This window comes from Fulvia fulva, chromosome 5 (assembly GCF_020509005.1).
Source record: "Fulvia fulva chromosome 5, complete sequence".
Classification (NCBI taxonomy): Eukaryota; Fungi; Ascomycota; class Dothideomycetes; order Mycosphaerellales; family Mycosphaerellaceae; genus Fulvia; species Fulvia fulva.
In genome coordinates, this window is record NC_063016.1 from 5,721,088 (window position 1) to 5,742,019 (window position 20,932).

Below are 20,932 nucleotides of genomic sequence, written 5' to 3' on the forward strand. Positions count from 1 at the left end.
TCCGTTAACATACTCTTTCGCAGCATATGCACCTGATCTACCACATGCGGGCAAGCACACCATGTGGCCAGCAGTGCAGTCACGATCCGGGAACGTCAGCGGGACAACAATGAGGGACCTTTCAAGTCACACCAACAAGGTGTCCATCAAGGTATATTGATATAGCTCTTGGCTTTGGTTCACCATGTGCAACGATTGCAGTATGACAACCAGTACCACAACATCTTCGTCCCCTCCAGCAAGCATCAAAACCAACATGGCAGCCATCCAGACAGCCCCTGTGGTGAACATCGAGAGCCTCGACATCAACGCTCTACATGCTCTCCCAGCAGAAGTCCTCCTCGACATCATCCCCCACATACCTTTCTCAGCACATGGCCTTCGATGCCTTTGTCTGACTTGCGCAAGACTTAACACTCTCATTCGATCACATGAGAATAGTCTCGTAAACGACATCAAGCACATCCAGATCCCGCAGAGTTCACTCCAGCTATTCCCAAGCTTGAAGACAGACACCTTTGAAGGCTTGAGCAAGCTCCACCAGCGCCTCAGCACCCTTGACGATCTACATCAGCAATGGCTCCAGATCACATCGAACGGCCCCGAGCTCGACTGGCTCAAAGGCCGTTGGGAGACCATCCACAAGACTGGCCTTCTCCTCCTCTACCGCCTCCAAGACAGCGGAAGCTACTGCAACAAAGTCGCCATGCTGAACGGCCTACCCGCCACAAGTCTCGCCTGTCTCCTCTTCAAACTGATATCCAGCATTAAAATCCTGCGAATCTACGGTCCGAATGTAAGCTCAAAGATCCCCTTTCCTTTTGATAGTACATGCATACTGATCCATATCCCCCCTCCAGCCCATCAACGGCAACTACGCCTCCGGCGACATTATGGCCCGCAGCGACATCGAGCTCGCCTTCGAAGAAATGCTCCTCCTCCACGGCCCAACCTTCTTCCTCGCCATGCTGCGCGCCAAATCCGACCGGGCAAAAACATGCCAAACCCCCTCCCAATGGGCCATCGAGTACGTCACCGAGCGGCCCCACCACACCTCAAATCTTGCCACAAGAGAACACATACTAACCACCCACCTCAGCGCCCTCGAATCCGAAGTCGCAGGCATGGTAGAGCGCCAGATGCCGAGTCCTGAGGGGATCCCCAAACCGCCTACCCTGACGAGCTGTATGCGTAGAGCGTTTGCGGCCAAGTTGGGGTGTCATGTTGGGCAGAATGTGGGCAAGATGTGGGAGGTGTTGAGCGGGACTGCTTTTGACGAGGTGGATGAGGGGAAGATGGGGTTGATAGTGCGTGGGGAGGAGATTGAGAAGGGGTTGAGGAGGGTGTTTTGGTGAGTTTTTGTGGAAATCGACGTCCTGCGTGTATTGGTATTGGGGATACTGATTTGTTGTGTTTTCTTGAAAAGTCCGTGTTGTTGGAGACGGATGCTGACGAATTTGGAGTAGACTATATGATCTGCCTTGGGGGTTTGTGTTGGGGGTGGGAGAGGTGGAGAGGGGGGGTCATGGGTGGGAGATGGGGTGATGGGAGGGAGGTGTGGTGTGAGAGGGATACCGACGACAGTGGGTGCATATTGAGGCCGAGGGGTTTCGATGGGGGCATCGGCGAGGCATAGCGGATATAGGTAGGTAACTTTGCATACTCGGCGGTTTGTACAGGGTCTTGTCGGTACTGGCTTCCTCCAATGTAGTTGTGAGGGCTCGTGATGCAAGATGGTGCATGTATTGGCGTAGAATGGCTGATCTGGTGCCTCTGGATGGGGTTTCTTCATCGATGTAGCTCGTGGAAGGTACATGTATATTGGGTGCGTGAGGATCCTCGCGAGTTTTGCTCCCCATTCGAGAGGTGAAGTGTAAACATCCCTCGCTGATCAAAAAGCTTCTCCGCTTTTCTGATATGAGAGATCAACAGTCCCATCACCCACAAAGGCCGCATTAGCCGTACGCATGGTAGAGAGCCATATACATACCTTGCCCCCATTGAATGTCATAATCAATACCCCTGCTGTCATCCGCTACCAAGATCATAGCAAAAACACCAACCCTGTCGACCTGCAAGATGTCAATATCGCCATCAACCCTCTACTACACCGCTGCATTGCTGCACGCCGCCACAATCCCCAAACACACCCTCGTCGGCCTTAACAAAATCGCCCCAGCCAGCGCGACCATCACTGGTGACCAACATGCTGTGACGAAGAAACTCATCACGCCGACTTGGTTGCATACGAATGTCTTCCTGGCCACATTCGGTAAGCAAAATACTACCTCATGGATCTCCTCCATAACTAGACCTCCTACGTCGGCTGCTGATGGCAATGAATAGTGCTTCTCAACTTGAAATGGGCTAAGAGCGGAGGGCCAGCGACGTTTGAGGAAAAGGTCATTGTGTGGGTGCAGGCGGTGGCGGGTGCGTGGGTTGGGTTGAAGTACTATCAGGCGAAGATGTATGTGGGGTTGGGAGTGCTTTGGGGTGCGGCTGGGGCGACGACGGCGGCGATGTTGTTGCAGGAGGCTATGTAGGTCGAGGGGATGGATGGATGAGGACAGCGTTCACGTGTTTGTGGTATAAGGTTGTGCGAGAGTGGACTGTGGGACGGGAATTGGATGGATCTAGAGCCTGTCCGAGCTGCCGAGACAGGCCGTGTCATCCCTGTTTCTTGAGCGTGCCACGGTGCCATCTCAGATTCACCGAGATCTCGTCAGATATATGGAACATGACCTTATGTGAGCAGCGGATGCTGTCGGCGTGATGGAACGACTGCAATCACAGTTGTAAGATACAGTAGTAGAGTGCAGAAAACCGGTTCATGCTGCTCACACGCGGCGTTCCCATTGGTTGCATGTTCAGGCCAGGCGTTGTTGGAACCCGTTCAAGCGACATCTGCTGTCGATCCTCCATCGCACAGGGCACACCTTCTCCAGTCCGCGTCGTGCTTTGTCCTCCTGCCTTGCGAGACGCCATCCACCTCACGCGTGTAACGCAAGACTTCGTTGTCGCTGTCTCGCAGCCGTCGCTCCTTGGCAGCATCGTTGATCTCTTGTTTCTTCCTCCTCCATCATTGTCTGCTGTTGTTTCTGGCGCATCACTTCTAGACTTTGTCCACGCCATGATGCATTACCGCGGAAGCCGATAACATTTCCTGTTCTTCGTCTCACCACCATCGCCCATAGCAACCACGGCCCCGGCATATTCTTTTGTGTAACAGCGGCATCGCTATTGCTATCTGGAGCATTGACGGCATCTTTGGGCTGTCGACAGGGGTAGCCATCCACCATGCCGAGCATGTTCTCGCGGAGACGAGGGAGCAGCGCCAGTCGACACAGCGCTGTGCCTCTCGACCAGACTACGCGATCCGCCGCCGCAACAGCTGCCGCCCAGGCCTTCATCGCTCGTCCGCCCTCGAATGGCAACCTCTCATCTGCTGCCGCGGCGGCAGCCTTACGATCTGTCACGAGCTCACCGGAGCCAGTCGGGAGCATACAGACGAAGCGAATGGTACGGCGAGGCTCGAATGCGTCCATTGGGAGCAACAGTATCATGAGCGCACGAGGAGGACTACAAAGACGCGACAGTGGAGGCTCTATGACCGAGCGGACATTCAGATCACCATCTCCAGGCGGCAGAGGCAATGGTGCAGTGTCTCCAGCTGTAAATGCGCCGCCTGTTCCGATGATACCCCAGAGCATTTACACGAGGCAGCATCAGAGGTCATCGAGCATGGAGCCGCAGCAACGCGTCATCTCGCCGACCCCTGGGCGCGGTGAGAGAGCTTCGAGTATGGACAGGAGGACTGGTCCCCCGAGCGCTGCAAGAAGGGGCGGAAAGAGGTTGTCGAATGTCAATGAAGAGCTGGACGGGACCAATAACAACAGTGGCGTCAACTTCTCGAGACCGAGGACCTCCCAGCCGAGCAGTCCAGTTTCGCCTACCACCGACAAGCAGTATACACATGGGCCTGGTAACTGGTTCTCTGAGCCCATTCCTGAAGCGACGCCCTCGCGACAGCCGGCCCAGAAGTCTGCCCTCGAATCGAAGATCGACAGGATACAAGCAGCAGCAGGGCAGCCCGTGAAGAGAGACGATACTGTTAATACTGCGCAGGGTACATATCTGCATCAAGCAGCCCAGCAGGTCGAGCTTGAGCGTCCCACAGCCAGTCGCTCAGGCTCTTACGAGACATCGGATGCAATTATGGAATACGACCCGGCGTCAAGAACATTCATCTCGAGGCCAAGACCGCAGCCAAAGGTAGCACCTCCGCCAGCGCCCGTTCCAGCCCAACAGCTCCCGCAGATACCGAAGCTCAGACCTGGCCAGTACGATCCACACACACGGTCCATTGTCCCTTACCCGGAGCAGAAGACGTTAGCGCCGGCTTTGAACCAACGTGCGAGCTCGATGACAGTACTCTCGCAGAAGTCAAGGCCGATAATCGATACGAATGTTGCGCCGCCTCCACGGAATCCTGCTCGCCTGTCCCCGATCAGCAGTCCGTCAGCGAAAGGTCTGCACAAGCAGCCTTCAGTCGTACACGAGAGGCCATATGAAGAGGAGATACAAGCAAGCCCCAGCACGGGTAAATACATCACGACTTCTGCTGGACCTGTCAAGGCATATGTTGCTCCTACAACCAGACAGCAAAGATCGTCGAGTCTCGACATTCCTCGTGGGTCATATGATGGTTCTACGCGAGGTCGGGGCTCTTCCACTTCGCCCAGCAGACACACCCACTTCTCTGCAAAGCCAGTCGTGCAGGGAACTATCCACAACCCTCCGCCACGCGATGTGTCGCCCATAAAGTCGGCACTGAAGCATTCGCCTGTGTCATCTGTTAGGACCAGCTCGCCGCTAGCAAACTTCTCTCCAGGACCGCGTTCTCCATCGAGCGAGACTTCAGACACTACATCCCAAACATCGCAGGATGCATTTTCAGGCAGGAAGAAGAAGAAGTCTGTCCGAGTCAGCTTCGACGAGCAGCCACAGGTCGTGGAGACCGTCACGAGTGCATCAATCCGGGCCCCTCTTGATGACTCCGAGGATGATGAGCTTATGAAGCCAAGACCTGCACTGCCAAGCTTCGGCAGTGTCAGGAATCAGCGCAATCCAGCGATTGCAGAGAAGGTCACAGAGACGCCACCAGAGAGACACGAAAGCAGCAGCGACCATGCAGTTGGTGGCATCCTCAGGAACGCACATGAGGCAACGCTGCCTATTGCATCGGATATCACAAGTAAAGATGCTGCGGACTCTATCAGCGACGACAGTGATTCCGATCTTGGTGCCCCTCTGGCCACAAGCACTCCAGCCCAGCCGCAAGTTGTCGGTTCCACGAAGGACGAGCCTACATCTGAAGCACCAGTCATTCGAGACTTCGCTGCTGTGCCTGACAGCAACGTCGACCTTGATGTGCCTGCCATCAACTTGTTGCCGCCGACGCCTGGTGCCGAAGAAGAGCATAAGACGCTAAGCCCGGATTCGTCGCCAAAGCACAAGCAATCTTTCGAGATCAACATGCCTGGTAGTTGGCGAACGAGCGGCTCACATGAAGCGGAAATTGCTTTCACTGTCGATGCCCAGAGCCAGGGCCCTGTCATTCCTGACGATCCGATAATTTACGAGAGTCCAATGGAGCATTCGCTATTGCTGTCACCGATCGATGAGTCTGAAGATGACTTCAGCGATGCCCCAGAGGACCAGTCGGAGTTTGACAATGGCGGCTTTGCTTCGCTGGATGCCATCGCTGTCAGCCCTATCATCAATGCCACGTCAACGAACGGCACAGCGGGCACGACATCCCCTCCTGAGAGTCCCACGGCAAACAGGACAACAAAGAGCGGCGAGAGGGGTGACGTTGAAGATCGCAGATCTGATGGGGACTGGAGCCAAGCGACGGCTTATTGGTCCAAGCTTAGTAGGCAACAGCGAGAGGCGATCGAGCGCGAGCATATGTCTTCTGACGATGAGTCTCGTCCTTCTGTGCCAATCGCAAGGAAGAAGAAGACTACCGCGCCGAAGCCAGCACCATCGGCTACCTATGAGGATGATGAAAGCCCGCGTGCTGCGCTGAAGCCAGCTCTTAAGCCAGCGATGCGTAAGAGCATGCGTACTGAGCCTGAACCCGAACCTGTCGCTGCCCGCCCGGCGAGTCCCGAGATAACCATGCGCAAGAGTATGCGCTCTAGTGGCAGTGTGAATGCAGGCAATGGAACGAGTACCGCCCGCACTGGTGGTATGGCTTCGACGTTGCGGAATGGACCGCCAGCGCCGAAACAAAGACAGTCTACTACTCAGCCTGCTGGTGGATTCGCAAATAAGAGCATGCGGCCAACTTCGAGCGGGTCGCAAGCAAGTGTTGCGCTTGGTGCGTCCTCGGCAGGGGCTGCGATGGTAAAGCAGCGACAGCAGCAAAGTGCACCTGCACAAGACTCATCATATCCCCTTTTGAAGACTAAACCTGCTGCGAACGGCACGCCAGCAGTAAGCGCAAAGCTGCAGAAAGATCTTGCCAACGACTCGGATTCGGAAAGCAGCTTCAAGAAGCAGCGCAAGCAAAGAAGCGCTTCCACTAACACGACTGGTCGCTATAGTATGGCCAAGAGCATGCGCGGCGGTGATGTTGCGAGCCCAGCACCAGCGCGACCAGTGTCGCCTGAGCCGGTACGTGGCAAGGGCAAAGACTCGTTCAGCATACGTTCATTGTCTCCCGCTGGTTCTTTCTTTGGCCGCAAGAAGCGTACAGAAGAAGTCAAGCAGTCCATTCGTGGCAGTACTACTGACAGCGGGTCACGTATGAGTATGCGCAATCAGCCACCAGCAAGGACGATGAGGCCGCAAAGCACGCAGCAGTCGAAGCCGACTACATCAAGATTCAAGTCACGATTTGCGGATTCCGACGATGAAGATGATGACGACAAGCCAAGCAGCAGCTTCTTCAAGAGCAGATTCGCTACGGAGTCGGACGACGAGGATGATGATGTCTTCATACCTGCTACTTTGAGACCTGTGCGCGGCATCCCACGGAAGCAAGGCCAGACTGATGGCGACTCCACTGATCTAGAAGATGAGGAGGACAACTCGCGGACATCTTCACGTGGACGGGAGAAGATGGCAGCACCTATCGTGCCAGCATCTGCGGATATCGACGCAGCCATGGAGATCGCACGAAAGAAGCTGGGCATCACCAGTGCCCCGACAGAGCCAGCAGCAGGTAATCAAGGTGGGGCATTGCAGCAAGGCAGTCTTCGAACCTCAGCTCCGCAGCCAGAACCAAAGAGCAAGCCAGAAGAAGTCGATACCACACCCAGGAAACGGGGCTGGAGTCTTCTACGCCGCAACCGAAACAGCGCAAGCTCGGTCACACAAGTCACAGCTCGTCCAACGAGCGATGTTCCACCTGTTCCACCTGTCTTGCCCAGTCCCACTCTGGCTGGTCCCATCGCCCCAGCGCTTGACACGACGGAGCAACCATCAACCCCCATGTCACGCCCACAAAGCCCCACAGTGAGTCCCGCCGGCAGACTCATCCGCCGATCCTCCGCACAGCAAGCTCCACGCTTCAAGCGCGGCGACTCGACATACTCCAACGCTACTGCTCCGCCCGCTGTAGGCGAGAGCACTGTGAACGGCGGCTGGCCTTTACCTCCAGTCCCCAATGTGCCAGACAAGTTCGCCGATCGTCCTTTCACGAGCGATGGCGGTCCACAAGTGAGGTTCGATGATAGCAGTGATGTTGGGATGAACTCTGCCGCGGAGGGGAGAGGTGGTGTGTATAGTGCGAGAACGGGCAAGAAGAAGAAGTTTGGGTTGTTGAGGAAGGCTTTTGGGTTGGCGGATTAGAGAGACAAGAGGACGATGACGAGGGGAATAGAAAAGATTGATTGGTAATGTTTAGTAGTATTTCTTACAGGACTGAGAAAGAAGGGGCCAAGAGGAAAGCGACAGATGGGTGGTGGCAGAAGGATGGAGACGGAGAGTTTCATTTTTTTGTTTTGTTTTCATTATTGGAAAGCTTGAAAAGGTATACCCGGCCGCTGCAATGGCTATGTTTTTGTGTCTTGAGTTGTAGAGTGGTGGGTGGTTCGAAAGCAGTCAGTCAGGTATTAGTTAGCGAAATGCAGTTCTTATGTTCTCTTGTGCTTTATTATTATCATCTTTCCCAATGTTTGGTTGCATTTGAAGTGACGCTGCTAGAAGTTTGGCTTCTCTGAGATGGTCCGTTCACGATTCCACCGAGCAGTCACACCGTAGCGACGTGTGACACTCGAGCGTAGGTGAGGCGTTAGCGAGGGAGTGGAGTGGAGCTCTATTACTAGTTCTAAGATTTTCTTGGCGCTCTTTTGATTGGTTAATCAATCTGGCCGCGCCGTGCCTGTTGGCGAACTCGCAGTTGATACCACGTATTAATACTGTTCGCAGCAGCATACGGGGAGTCGAACGCACGCCCGCGCGACAGGCGGGCAGCTAGAGCTCCACCGCTACGCTTACTCTTGGACGTTCACAACCGCCAACAGCAACAGCACATTTTCTCGGTGGCGTGAACGTTCCTAACCTTGCTCCCACTCCAATGCATCACACTTGCCATCATCAACAACAACAACATCAAGATCAACACCACCTTCAAATTTGACACCGATCTCCATGCCACTACTACGCCCCTCTCTCATCATCGTAACCGGCTCAAACCGCGGCATCGGGAAAGCAGTCTGTCAACAGATCCTCAAAAGACCGGATATTGGTCCTCTTAAACTCTTCGCGACATCACGTAGTGGCGAGGACTTGGGGCTGGAAAGTACGAAGGAGAGGCAGACGGTTTATCGGAGGCTTGATGTGAGTAAGAGGGAGAGTATTGATGCGTTGAGGGATGAGGTAAAGGCGGATAAGGATGGAGGAGGTGTGAGGCTTTTGGTTAACAATGCCGGTATCAACCTTGATAATGAGAAAGGGATGGGGAGGTTAGAGGCGGCGAGGAAGACTATTGGGGTTAATTTTGAGGGGACGTTGGATGTAAGTGGTTTCTTTCTCACTCAGATTCAGTCGCATGGCAAGTGGTGTTGGTGTTGATACAATACTGATGAGGATGTATACATAGATGTGTTGCACCTTCCTCCCACATCTCTCGAAAGATACAGGGAGGATCGTGAATCTCTCCTCGGTAGCGTCGAGTTTGAAGCCGTATAGCGAGGAGATACAGAGGCGGTTTAGGAGTGCTCTGTTTCTCTCTGATGTGGAGACTTTGGCGGAGGAGTATCTCGTACGTCTCAATATGCTGACCTTCAGAAAACCATCGCTGACTACGAACGACCCCAAGCACGCCGTCGAAACCTCCACAGAACAATCCTCCGGCTTCTCCATCCCACCCCGCCACTACGCCATGTCCAAAGCTCTCGTCCGCGCCATGACCCGCGTTCTATCTGGAGAACACCATGCCGCTCACCCAGAAAGCAAAATCTTAATCAACTCCTGCTGCCCCGGCTGGATCAACACCGATATGGGCGGTCTCGTCGGAAGCGGGAGGACTATGCCGCCCAAGACGGCGGAGGAGGGAGCCGGGATTGTGATGAGGTTGGGGTTTGATGAGTTGGAGGACGAGGATAGGTGGGGTGTTAGTGGGGAGTATTGGGCGAACGAGAGTGTGAGGAGTAGGGGGTTGGGGAGTGTGCAGAGGTGGTAGAGGATGGGTCAAGACTGAGCGAGGAGTTCGGATGCTGTTACAGTATCCTGATCGTTGGAATGGTCTGGCGATGTCATGGATATAGGCAGGGCGAGGAAAGCCCGATGTATCTTTTTTGCCAGGATAGTTCTATTTGTAGGGCAGGCGAGCTCTTCAGTCTTCACAGACTGGAGCTCCACTCTCGAGAGCTTCATCATCGATAGTTAAGTTACATTGCATGTCCATATCAATCCATCCATCGACAGACAACCATGTCATCTTCATCATCAAAAGACACCGTCATCAAAATCCCCCATCAAATCCAAAATCCTCACGATGGTTCTACGATCGCCGACCCCAAATTCTCGATGCTCGCAACGACCCGAAATAACCCCATCCCCAGAGACTTCGTTACCGACGACCCAAAGGGGCCAGACAGACAGACAGCCACGCCCCTTCGCATACAGTACAGTACGTACATCGCGCGCACACATCAAGCCCCCCTCCCTCCCCTGTTCAAGCTACGCGACCCCCTCGCGTCGCTCTCGTGTCCATCACCAAAAGGAGCCCCAGCCCCAGCCCCGCCGCCCGAACCCAGTCCAACCCAACCGCACCGACCAGGACCTCTCACACTCTAACCCTCGTCCTCGTCCTCGTCCTCGACAAGCATGACAACTTCACAAGGAACCAACCCTGCATGTCTCAAGACCCTGCGCCCCTGCGTCCCTGCGCTCGTGGCCTCACGGAGTCACGGACAGCTGATCGCTCCCAGCCTCCCACTACTACTACTGGGAGATACCCTCTTGCACGCCAGCCAGCCACAGGCCCATAGCAACGGCCGAAATTCAGGTAGGGTAGGGAGTCTCGCGATCCGTAGGTTTATAGTTGATGATGATGATCAGACGACGAAATAAGTAAGTTATCGATCGGTTGTGGTTGTGGTTGTGTTGTCAAATGTATGTATGTACTAATGTATGTATGTAGACCTCGTACTCATTCCTGCTGTGACTTTTACTTTTGCTTTTGCTTTTGCCATTTCCATTCTCCTTCGTGGTTGCTTAAAAGGAAAATCATTACATACACTATACGTCTCCCTCTCCATTCACAACCAAAGCCAACGCCTCCTTCCGCCGATACGATACGATACAGTACGATACACGATCTTGTACAATACTCGCTCTCGATGTACACACACACACACACACACACACACACTCAAAAGAGAGAGAAGAGATGCTCGTTGCCGCTGCGTGTTCTTCACATACCACGATCTTGCCCAACCCCAACTCCAACGCCAAAACACATCCACAACCTTCCAACACGATGACGACGACCGCAAACAAAACGCCGTGGTGGCTACACCTGATCACTTCGATCAGAAAATCATACTCTTGACAGCATTCCGACTCCGATGGCCCCTCCTCGCACTCATAGGCGGCGTCTTAGGCCTCGATCCTTGATCCGCAAGAGGAGGTCCTGCCCTCACACCCTTCATCGGACTACTCGGCACACTCTTCGACGTAGATACCGGCTTGCGATCCACAACACTATTCTTCCTCACCGGCGGCGGCGGCTTCGTGAAATCCCTCATTTCCGTCAACGAAGACTGTCGCGGAGTAGGAGGTCCCTCAGCCCTCTCCCTCGCAAGAACAAGATCCGTCCAAGAAGCAGCCTTGCGACCAGGATCTGGCTTTCCGATGACTTGGCTGAGAGCTTCCATCCAGAGGTCTTTCTCCCCACGGCTATCGGCGTAGAAGTCGATGGTTTCGCCGTTGGCGAAGCGGATTCGGAAGCCTTCCTCAACGTACTGGTAGCCTTCGTCTTCCTCCGCGAAGGCGGACTTGCGGCGGCCGTGCTTGGAGGGGTTGCCTGACTTTGGATTTGCCACGAGGGTGCTCTTGTCGTCGACTAGGCGTGAGGCCTTGCCGAGGTTGATCACAGCGCGCTTTTGGTGGGTGTGCTCGTGGTATGCTGTAAGTCTGGGTCCCTGAAGACGGAATAGACGACGTCGCCAGTGTGTGCAATCGCCACCTTGTTGGCTGAGAAGACCTTCGTGGACGACTTCCTTGACTTCACTGGCTTTGCCCATCTCGCGAACAGCGCTGCTCATACTCTTCGGCATCTCTTCATCCGCGGCACCTGCTGGCTTGGGGACGTAGAGGAGTTCCACTTCCAAGTGACCAACAACGTAAGGTGGTCGTCGGATAGGACCATGGTTGCCGCGCTTGCTTCGGACACTGTTCACGACGTGCGAGTCGTTCTCCAAAGCCCACTCGTTGTAGCAGGGAACATCAACAGTCAGCTTTCTGCCAAAGCACTGCTTCTCGTGCGCCTTGAGGTTAACGTACGCACGCGCGAACGAGCCATCAGACTCATTGACGAGGTCGTGCAAGAGATCCCAAGCAGTTGGTTGTGTCGATGCCCGCTTCCGCCTGGCTTCGTCCTGCAGTCTTTGCTCCTCCGCCTCAGCAGCCTCGCGCTCTTGACGCTCTTTCTCGGCACGCTTCTTCGGACTCGTCAGGAAACGTGACAAGCTCGATGACTTTGCGTGCTTTGGAGTCTTTGTCGGCGAGGAAGGCACTGGGCAGTTGGTCCTTGGTGGCGGTGGAAGCTTTGTGGTGAGAGTGAGCTGGAACTCGAGGTCATTCAACACGACCAGCTCGAACTCCTGCCCGATGGGTGCCGATTGACCAAGCTCCAGCTTGGAAGTCGTCACGCAATGCAGACCGTTGTCCAAAGTCATCTGGAAGTGGAGACGATTGTTTCGTGGGAGCGGTAGATCAAGGTTCTTCACCCCGGCAACCTTGACGAACAGCCGGCCACGTTCAACACCTTCAGCGACCTCATCTTCGAGACTGCCCGTGCCTGCCGCGAAGTCCTCGTTCACGACACCAAGAGCGCTCTGATGACCAGGGAGGGGTGGTGCTGGACCATGTTGCGCTGCAGATGCTTGTCGCTGGCTCTCGCGCCTGGCCTTTCCATTCCATGGCTCAGTCTTGAGATACTGCTCCGCACTTGGCTTCCTGGAGTTGCCGCCTCTGAAGCCTCGTGAGCTAGGTCGTGAGGATGTGGGTGATGTTGGCGCATTCTCGTTTGAAGAAACTGTCCCTCGGCTGCTGTTCGAGAAGTTTCGGTTCGAGGCCACAACAACTTTCGTGTGCTGGCGCATGAGGTAACCCTTCTGCTTGCGAGGAGACACGTCAGTACCAGCGCTGAAATTAGTCTGTGGCGAGAAGGGAGTTGGAGCATGTGATAGGCCCTCTGGCGAATCGAAACCGCCGGCAGAGTTGAAAGACGAAAGCTCAGAGCTTCGAGCCTGCTGGGAAGGCAGGTCGGATCTGGCAAGAAGGGGTGGAGGGAAGAATGACCGCACCTTTTGACTCTCGATGACACGATCAAAGGCCTGGTCAAGACCAAGACCGTCGTTCTGGTCATCGACAGCGAGCGAAGGAATCTCCAGGTTCAGCTTGGCCATCTTACGGCTCTCGCGGCGCTTCGTTTCTGGACTCGTGACCGCAGAAGACTCGACAGCCGAGTCGGCCTTGGACTCGGTTCCCTCGGATGAGTACGTCGTAGCATGTTTCTCATCGACATCGATGTCGCTCTCGGTGGCTTCAGGAACCTGGTCGACCTCTGCTCTGTATGCTTCGGGAATGGCTGCTGGTACAGGGTGACTGGCACTAACAGTACGTCGCTGCTCAGCCATGGTTGCGAAGTCTGCAGGAGTGGCAGAAGGGCGTGCCTTGAGTTGACCGTTCGTCCGGATGGTCGCGCGTCGTTCTGGGATCACTGGGCTATCTCGCTCGGGCTCCTCGAGGGCAGGCTCCTCTAGTACCGAGATCTGACTTTCAGAGTGGTGGATCACAGAGCCAGAAGGGGACGGTGGTGGGGAGAACTCAGCTCCATCGTAGGCTGGACGTGGCAGATCTTTCATCGCGGGCTTGATGTCAGCTGCTGGTGGCAAGACCGGTGCGTTTGCAGTAATGTCGAGCTGTTTGGTGTTCTCGTGTGACTGTGGTGGAGATGGCTCGATATACTGGCCCATGCCAAAGTCAAAGTCGTCGCTACTGAGATATGCTGGCAGGCCCATGAAGTCTCCGACTGAGGATTTCTTTGGGGTTGGTCTGGTCTCAGCCTCTGCCTGCGAGTAGTCCTTGACACTCAGCAGCTGCATCGCATCTTGCAACGATTCCTTGCCATCGTCGACAACGGGTGCGTTTTCATGCTGGGCATGTAGTGTGGTGCTCTCCGCTTCTGGCTCGACAGATGAGTAACGACTTCCAGACTCATCGCCATCTTCGCTTGGTGAGCCAACATCATGGCGCAAGACCGAAGACTGTCGCTCATAGTCGTCCAAGCGTGATGGAGACCTCGGCGGCTCGAGATGATCCTCAAGGACAGGAATTGAGTTCATGTCGATGCCGTCGTCGTCTGTGGGCTCCGCCTTAATCTCAATATCCTCGCTCTCAGCACGCTCTTCGAAGTATGCACCGATGTGGTGTTCGCTGGTCTCTCGGCTGTTCTCTCGTGAAGGGACTGGTTCGTCTGGGTGCATTCTCGCCAAGTCTGTGTATGTCGGCCGGGCTGGACTGTTCTCGCGGCTGGTGACTGACTCTTCATCCTCATCATCGAACTCGTATTTGCTGTTCCTGACATTGCGCAGAATGCTCTCCCGAGAGATCTTTGGTGCAGCAAAATCTGCCACATCATCGACCGTCGAGTTGTCCTCGATGATGCCCGTCTCATTGACTTGAACATCCCGCTGCTCACCAGTGTCGAGATTCGTAATGGTGAGCTCATGATCCATAGAGTGCTTGGAGCTTGGTCTTTCCTCGTCGTACTGTCCGAGTGAGCATGACTCCCGCTTTGGTGGCGATGGCAGATTTCGCGCAGCGTGAGATGCACGCTCAGCAGCCTCACCCAAGCTCGCTCGCTGCGGTGATGCCAGTCCTGGAAGTGGTGGCAACGGACGAGACTCGCCATCTGATGTGACACTTTCCGAACGCCCAAGCACAGCTCGCTGCGGGACCGGAGAAGAGCCCTCGAAGACATCATCCCCATCATCAATCAGATCAGTCCGTGCTTCCTCCGGGGACATACGAGACCAGTCTTCTGGTAAGACAACCGGTGTCTTGTCTGCGTTCTCAAGGTCTTCGTCAAAGCTGTCGTCGCGGTGCTCAACTGAGCTTCCACGCTCGAAGCTGTAGTTCTGATCGTAGTCGTCCGAGTCCCAGCTGCTTTCGCGAGAGCCAGACGCAGCAGATACTGACGGTTCTGGTGTAGGGTTCTCATACTCGTTGACGACCGGCGCCTCTTCGTTGAAGGTCACACTCTTGTTGTGACGGTGTATAGCACGCGGTGTAGGTGCTCGGTCATCGCCATCAGACCATGGAGCGCTGATGACATGCTCCAACGAAGACCCGAACTGGCTGGTGCGTGACAACGACGACTTGGTGGGCGATGCTGGAGAAGCGCCTTCCTTTTGTGGACTGGATGGCAGGGGTATCTTGATGGGACTGCTAGGCTTGCTCAACATGGACACTGCCGAGTCGCTCTCCATGCGCTTGTGGCCAGGTCGAGTCGGACTCCTGAGTGGACTGCTGCTGAACGGACTGTTCTCCTTCCTAAGGCTATCATTCCGCGTGAAGCTGTTGTTGGTCATGTATTGACTGAGAGGACGGTTCGCACTCGGACGCTCGACGATCGGGAGGTTGTTCGGGTCATATGAGTCCTTGTTCTCCAGCGCGAAGATGTTGCTGGTCTTGACACGTCCAGCCTGCTTCAGCTTCTCGATGCTGGCGCGGCGCTTAGGCGATAGCAAGCCTGGCGAGGGTTCGCGCTCGGGTGTGTTTTCGGTGTCGTCGAAGCGAGAGTTCGACATGGATTCTCGTGTGCTCCAGAATGCGCGCGGTGACGAGGCGTTCTCCTTGGTGAAGGAGTTGTCTGCGTAGGGCGACGACTCGCGGGAAACAATCATCTTCTGCGGAGGCAAGTCAGCATGGCAACGGCAATCTGGGGTAGGCCCATGCCAGGGCAGTGGCACCTTGGTCGCTTGGTTGTAGGAAGGTGAGTTGCGGCGGCGTTCGGTATTGCCGATCTCTGCCAGCGGCCGAGGACTGGCCAGTTTGGTGGGCGACACGTTCGGCGTCGACTTGCTGATGCGCAGCGGCTGAACCTGGCGCACCATTGTGAGTAGAAGTGCAGAGTGCGATGATTGGTCTCCGAGGGTGTCTCATATGAGCTCAGCAGGGAGGAGATGCGGCGGTGCGTACAGAATCCATAGCAGTGGTAGACAATGCTCGCGTGTGGAATATCCGTCAAGCGTCGGCACGAGCAACAATGGAATGCGCGCGCTCGGGCGCCGTTGGGGGTAGAAGCAGCAACAGGCGGTGAAACGGGAATAGCGTCGAGGTGAGGGCGATGGCGATGTGAAGGTGAATGCAATCAAAGCATAGCGGCGGGCGAGCGAATGTGGTGAATGTGAAGTGGTGGTGCGTAGTGCGTAGTGCGTCGTGTCTGTTGGGAGCAATGTTCAACGCGTCCGGGTGTGGCAGCAGTCGACTTGGTCTTGGTGAGCGGGTCTGTTGTTGGTGGCATCGCGGTGGGGAAGCTTTTTGGCGTCATGTCGCCGCAGCAACACCCGCCAGTGCCGCCTTGGGCCGGGGCATCTTGAAACAGTCCCGCTCGCTGAGCACAAGCTCCCGTCCAACCAAACGTAGATCGTAGATGCAGGCAGGTGAGCCGCGCCCGAACGTGAACTTTTCGTGGTGCGGTGCGGTGCTGTGCATGTGCATGTGCATGTGCGGCATCCACCATGTTACGAGTCGCATCTTCGAAATGCCCGCACTGGGATGCGAGTCCGCTCGCAAAGGCATTCGGTCTGCAATGGCGGCCAACACGCACTGCGGCGACGATGCACAAGCGCAGGCCTTCTCGCATGGAGTTGTCCGGGCGAGTGGCTCAAGGACCCAGGAAGACGGATGATGGAGGCAAGCCCGTGGCGAGACGGACGAAGAATAGCCCGTTCGGTGGGATGAATACGACAGAAGTGCCTCGAGCACTGCAATTCCAGAAGAACAAGATCTCGGCTGCAGAACGGAAGCGCCAAACACGAATGAAGCCGGGCAAGGACAGGGAGGTGGACCGGAAGGATCCCATGAAGGCGCTCAAGATGCAGAGTCGTCTTGCGAATGTGTCATATGAGCGACGAACCAAGGTTAAGCAGGAGATACTGGACCTTGACAGCTTTGATGATTTCGACCTGCTGCCGACCATCAAACAGTCCATCTCTGCGCAAGCCTTGGGAGGTCTGCTTGACGTCTCCCCGACGCCCATCCAACGACTTGCGATCCCGACTCTACTAGGCACCGAGCATGGGAGGAGACGGAAAACGAAGGCCAAGGTCGTGGCAGAAGTCAACAAGAGCATGGAACCATTTCTCCTTGCAGCGGAGACTGGATCTGGGAAGACTTTGGCATATGTGCTGCCGGTCATCGATGCCATCAAAAGAGCTGAAGCAGAAGGTGCAAAGCAAGCTGAGCTTGAAAAAGCAAGAGAAGCGGAGGACGACCGCAAGTACGGCAGGACATTCGAGTTGCAGACTCCCGAGCTGAACAAAGTCAACCCGGCTGCTGGACGGCCCCGAGCCATCATCTTGCTTCCCACATCCGAATTGGTATCCCAAGTCGGTGCTGTCATCAAGAGCTTGTCACATACCGTCAAGTTCCGCACGGCCATGATCAGTGCAGCCTCTTCCGGCACCGTCATTCGCAACAGACTGTTTTCACCAGGAGGTGTAGACGTCGTCATCTCGACTCCCCATCTGCTCAGCAGTATAACAGAAAGCGACCCAAACATCCTCTCCCGAGTGTCGCACCTTGTCATCGACGAAGCCGACAGTCTGCTAGATCGATCCTTCTCCCCAATCACCTCGGCCCTCCTCGACCGCGCAGCGCCCTCCCTTCAGCAACTCGTCTTCTGCTCCGCCACCATCCCCCGAAGCATGGACTCATACCTCAACAAACGCTACCCCGAGACGAAACGCCTAGCAACACCGAACCTCCACGCAATCCCCCGTCGTGTCCAGCTGAGCGTCGTCGATGTCGAGAAGGTCCCATACCAGGGCAACCGCGATCTAGCCTGTGCACAAACAATCTGGGACATTGGCAAAGAAGCAGCAGAAGCTGGCGATGCCCCGGAGAAGAAAATCGTCGTCTTCGTCAATGAGCGTGAGAAAACTACGGAGCTCACCAACTACCTCAAATCGAAAGGCATCGATGCTGTAGCCCTATCTCGAGACAGCGACGAGCGCAAACAAGCCGAGACCCTCGCATCTTTCACCGGCGCCCCTACATCACCATCAAAACAACCCGACAAACCCGAAAAGCCCCACTCCACCGAACCAACCATCGCGTTCAGCCCCGGCGAGTTCGCAGAACTAAGCGCTTCTACAGCTCCAGCTATCCGTCGCCTGCCAAACACCAAAGTCCTAGTCATGACCGACATTGGATCGCGAGGTATTGACACGCTTCTGGTCAAGCACGTCATTCTATACGATGTACCACACACCAGTATCGACTTCATCCATCGATTGGGCCGTGTTGGCAGGATGGGGAGAAGGGGGAGAGGTATTGTCCTGGTGGGCAAGCATGATCGGAAGGATATTGTTAAGGAGGTTAGGGAGGGGATGTTCAAGGGGCAGGCGTTGATATAGATGGAAGTGACAGGAGAGGAGGGCATGAGAGGAGTGGCGGATCAGGTCTTTTTGGTGAGATACCCTGTACAAATACTCCTTATTGTATATGCTGTACAGCTCTTCACTCTTTTGCTTGGCAACAGGGTTTCCTTCTAACCTGCTTTCATCCCGCGCAAGCATCGTGTCCGCGTATATTGGCAGAATGGCCTGCACCCCAGACCTCGAAGCCCTGTGCAGAGCAGCCTCAGCAGCATCACAACGAACACGACAGCTATCAAATACCGGATTCTTCACAAAAGACAGCAAGAAGAGGTACATTGTCGGCCTCCTCGATCTGGGACACCGAGGAGCACTCAGCAGAGTGACGAAGCAGGATCTGGCCAGCCCAAAGAGGGCTGCTGGCAACATAATGGGTCTGGATCTTGTGGACGTGCTACTTGTATCAGATCCTGACGTGGCTGTAGCGAAGAAGTCGAACGCTGGCGCTGGCGCTGGCGCTTTCTGTATTGCTCGATCCCACTGTCATGCTGATGGGAGTTGCGGGTATGAGGTGCTGGAACCTTGCAAGCCATGCTGCCGGTCATGTGCTGCAAGGGCAAGCGCGCAACTCTACCAGCTGCTGATCCTTGGCGCTCCGCCAGCTGTGCTGCAAGAGCTGCGGTTGCAGTAGCATCTAGCGAGGTCAGCGCGAAGCGCTACCACAAGTTGGGCGAAGACGCTTCACTTTTCCTGTGATTGCGCGCTGAGGTACCGAGCCGGTGCGGCGAGGGGCTTGGTGTCTTTAGTTTTCCATCACTCACATGCGGCTAAATCTTATCTCAGCGGCTACATAAGAGCGCGCAGCTCTTCTCACCAGCTCTCATCGACCGCAACAACGGACAGCACTCCATCCTCTGCGACAACCACCAACACTCACCAAACCACCACAACAACAACCCCTCACGCTCACCACCACCATGTCCACCCGCCACGACAGATTCCCCGACTACCGCGACGGCGACGTCAAACTCACCCTCACCAGCAGCCGCCGATACAAACTCCACAGCGGCGTCCTCCGCAACAACTCCCCCGTCATGCGCGAAATGCTCGACGAGCGCGACGCCGCCCAGCTCGACCGCAAAGCTCAGAAGAACGGCATCACGACCCGCTTCAAGCTCGTCCTGGTTGAGAATCCTCTCTATACGGATGGTGATGATGAGCTCAGTCGGATTGAGTTTGTGTTTGAGGCGGTGCCGCTTGGGGCTAATGGGCAGCCGCTTGGGGCGAATTTGAGGGGTGTGGGGGATGGGTTGGAGAATGGGAGGGTTGTGCCGGAGGTTTTTTTGGTGGGTTTGTTCTGGGGTTTGTGTTGGTTGGGGCGATTGCTGATGTGGTTTGCAGGCTTATGATGCTGTCTTGGGCGCTTTCTACAATGTGCCGATCCAGCTTGGTGATGCTCAGTCTGATGGCCTCACGCATCTGCTCTCTATGGCTCTGCAGATCACTTCAGTCGCTGAGTACCTTGATTGCGTGAGTGCAAGCCCATTCTCTACATATGCACAGACAATGACTAACCAATTTCTCCAGGTCCACATAATCACCAAACCAATCGAAGCCACCCTCCTCGCAACCGGCCAACACCTCCTCAAAGCCATCGCCAACAACCCCACAGCCTGGCTCTCCTTCGCCCACCGCATCCGCTCCAAATCCATCTTCCGCGAATCCCTCATCCACGCCTCCGGCCAATACATGTACCCGAGCGTGCAAACCTCCATCACCTCCGGCGAGCTCCCCGACGAAGTCGTCTCCCTCCTCAAGCAGAAAGCCGCAACCATCATCGACGGCGTCCGCACCTGCGAGCGCCACCTGGCATCCTACTACCCCACCATCCTCATGCGCGAGAAAACCGTCGGCCGCGTGGATCGCGACAACATCGGTCGCGCAAACTACGCCAACGACATCATCATGTGGATCGCCCTGTGCATCTTCCGGCACTGGGCCTCGGACATGATGGCGTCGGATCAAACGCACCACGCCAAAGATATGGGCTTCGCGTTCATCCACGCAGTCGCTCGCGGTGGGGACGCGTACCTGGCCAAGAGTGTCCTGCACGAGCAGTTCCATCTCAGATTCCCGATGAGTCCCAAGGGGATGGCGTGTACGGAGCATCGGCTGGCGGAGATTAAGGAGGTGGTGAAGCAGTGGACTGTGCCGTTGATGCGGAATGAGAGTCATCTGGATCGGAAGGCGAATCCGCAGAAGCATTTTTTGTTTACGGTTGTGAGGCAGGGGGATTATCCGTGGGGTGGGGAGGGGGAGGGGGGGTTTGAGGAGGAGGATGAGTTTTAGGAGGGGGGTGGGCATGATGGAGATATTTTCATTGACGTGTGGAGATGGGATGGGGCATGAGTGAATGGGACGTCTTAGGCCTGAGATGAGAGCCTCGGATGTTGCGGTTCGTGCATGAGACCAGCGTAGCAGGGACATAGGCAGAGCCGGCTCCGAAGCTACATTTCGTAGTTAGTCCGTAGGCTAATGAGAATGCTTTTGTTTGCATAGAAAGAGAGGGCTCAGTGGCAACGAGC

At 55.5% G+C, this 20,932-nt stretch overlaps 8 protein-coding genes across 8 annotated transcripts; 7 read left to right on the forward strand and 1 right to left on the reverse strand.

Annotated features, from left to right (window-relative positions):
* Positions 1–184: 184 nt before the first annotated feature.
* Positions 185–1,355, forward strand: CLAFUR5_06599 (uncharacterized protein; the record flags this gene model as incomplete). Its single annotated transcript, XM_047905747.1, has 3 exons — positions 185–796; positions 861–1,027; positions 1,100–1,355. 3 exons carry the CDS (start codon positions 185–187, stop codon positions 1,353–1,355), a joined length of 1,035 nt encoding a protein of 344 aa, XP_047762241.1.
* A 724-nt stretch (positions 1,356–2,079) lies between these two features.
* CLAFUR5_06600 (uncharacterized protein) lies at positions 2,080–2,543 on the forward strand (the record flags this gene model as incomplete). Its single annotated transcript, XM_047905748.1, has 2 exons — positions 2,080–2,272; positions 2,347–2,543. 2 exons carry the CDS (start codon positions 2,080–2,082, stop codon positions 2,541–2,543), a joined length of 390 nt encoding a protein of 129 aa, XP_047762088.1.
* A 754-nt stretch (positions 2,544–3,297) lies between these two features.
* Positions 3,298–7,860, forward strand: CLAFUR5_06601 (uncharacterized protein; the record flags this gene model as incomplete). Its single annotated transcript, XM_047905749.1, has 1 exon — positions 3,298–7,860. The coding sequence occupies one exon, from the start codon at positions 3,298–3,300 to the stop codon at positions 7,858–7,860; it is 4,563 nt and encodes a 1,520-aa protein (XP_047761892.1).
* Positions 7,861–8,661: 801 nt separating this feature from the next.
* CLAFUR5_06602 (Carbonyl reductase [NADPH] 1) lies at positions 8,662–9,694 on the forward strand (the record flags this gene model as incomplete). The annotated part of the gene is made up of 2 exons (XM_047905750.1): positions 8,662–9,027; positions 9,113–9,694. 2 exons carry the CDS (start codon positions 8,662–8,664, stop codon positions 9,692–9,694), a joined length of 948 nt encoding a protein of 315 aa, XP_047761890.1.
* A 1,354-nt stretch (positions 9,695–11,048) lies between these two features.
* On the reverse strand, positions 11,049–15,860 carry CLAFUR5_06603 (Bud site selection protein BUD4; the record flags this gene model as incomplete). The annotated part of the gene is made up of 2 exons (XM_047905751.1): positions 11,049–15,653; positions 15,717–15,860. The coding sequence occupies 2 exons, from the start codon at positions 15,858–15,860 to the stop codon at positions 11,049–11,051; spliced, it is 4,749 nt and encodes a 1,582-aa protein (XP_047762184.1).
* Positions 15,861–16,487: 627 nt separating this feature from the next.
* CLAFUR5_06604 (ATP-dependent RNA helicase mrh4, mitochondrial) lies at positions 16,488–18,386 on the forward strand (the record flags this gene model as incomplete). The annotated part of the gene is made up of 1 exon (XM_047905752.1): positions 16,488–18,386. One exon carries the CDS (start codon positions 16,488–16,490, stop codon positions 18,384–18,386), a length of 1,899 nt encoding a protein of 632 aa, XP_047762089.1.
* A 184-nt stretch (positions 18,387–18,570) lies between these two features.
* CLAFUR5_06605 (uncharacterized protein) lies at positions 18,571–19,103 on the forward strand (the record flags this gene model as incomplete). The annotated part of the gene is made up of 2 exons (XM_047905753.1): positions 18,571–18,871; positions 18,937–19,103. 2 exons carry the CDS (start codon positions 18,571–18,573, stop codon positions 19,101–19,103), a joined length of 468 nt encoding a protein of 155 aa, XP_047762090.1.
* Positions 19,104–19,324: 221 nt separating this feature from the next.
* On the forward strand, positions 19,325–20,696 carry CLAFUR5_06606 (uncharacterized protein; the record flags this gene model as incomplete). Its single annotated transcript, XM_047905754.1, has 3 exons — positions 19,325–19,693; positions 19,749–19,877; positions 19,935–20,696. The coding sequence occupies 3 exons, from the start codon at positions 19,325–19,327 to the stop codon at positions 20,694–20,696; spliced, it is 1,260 nt and encodes a 419-aa protein (XP_047761893.1).
* Positions 20,697–20,932: the final 236 nt, after the last annotated feature.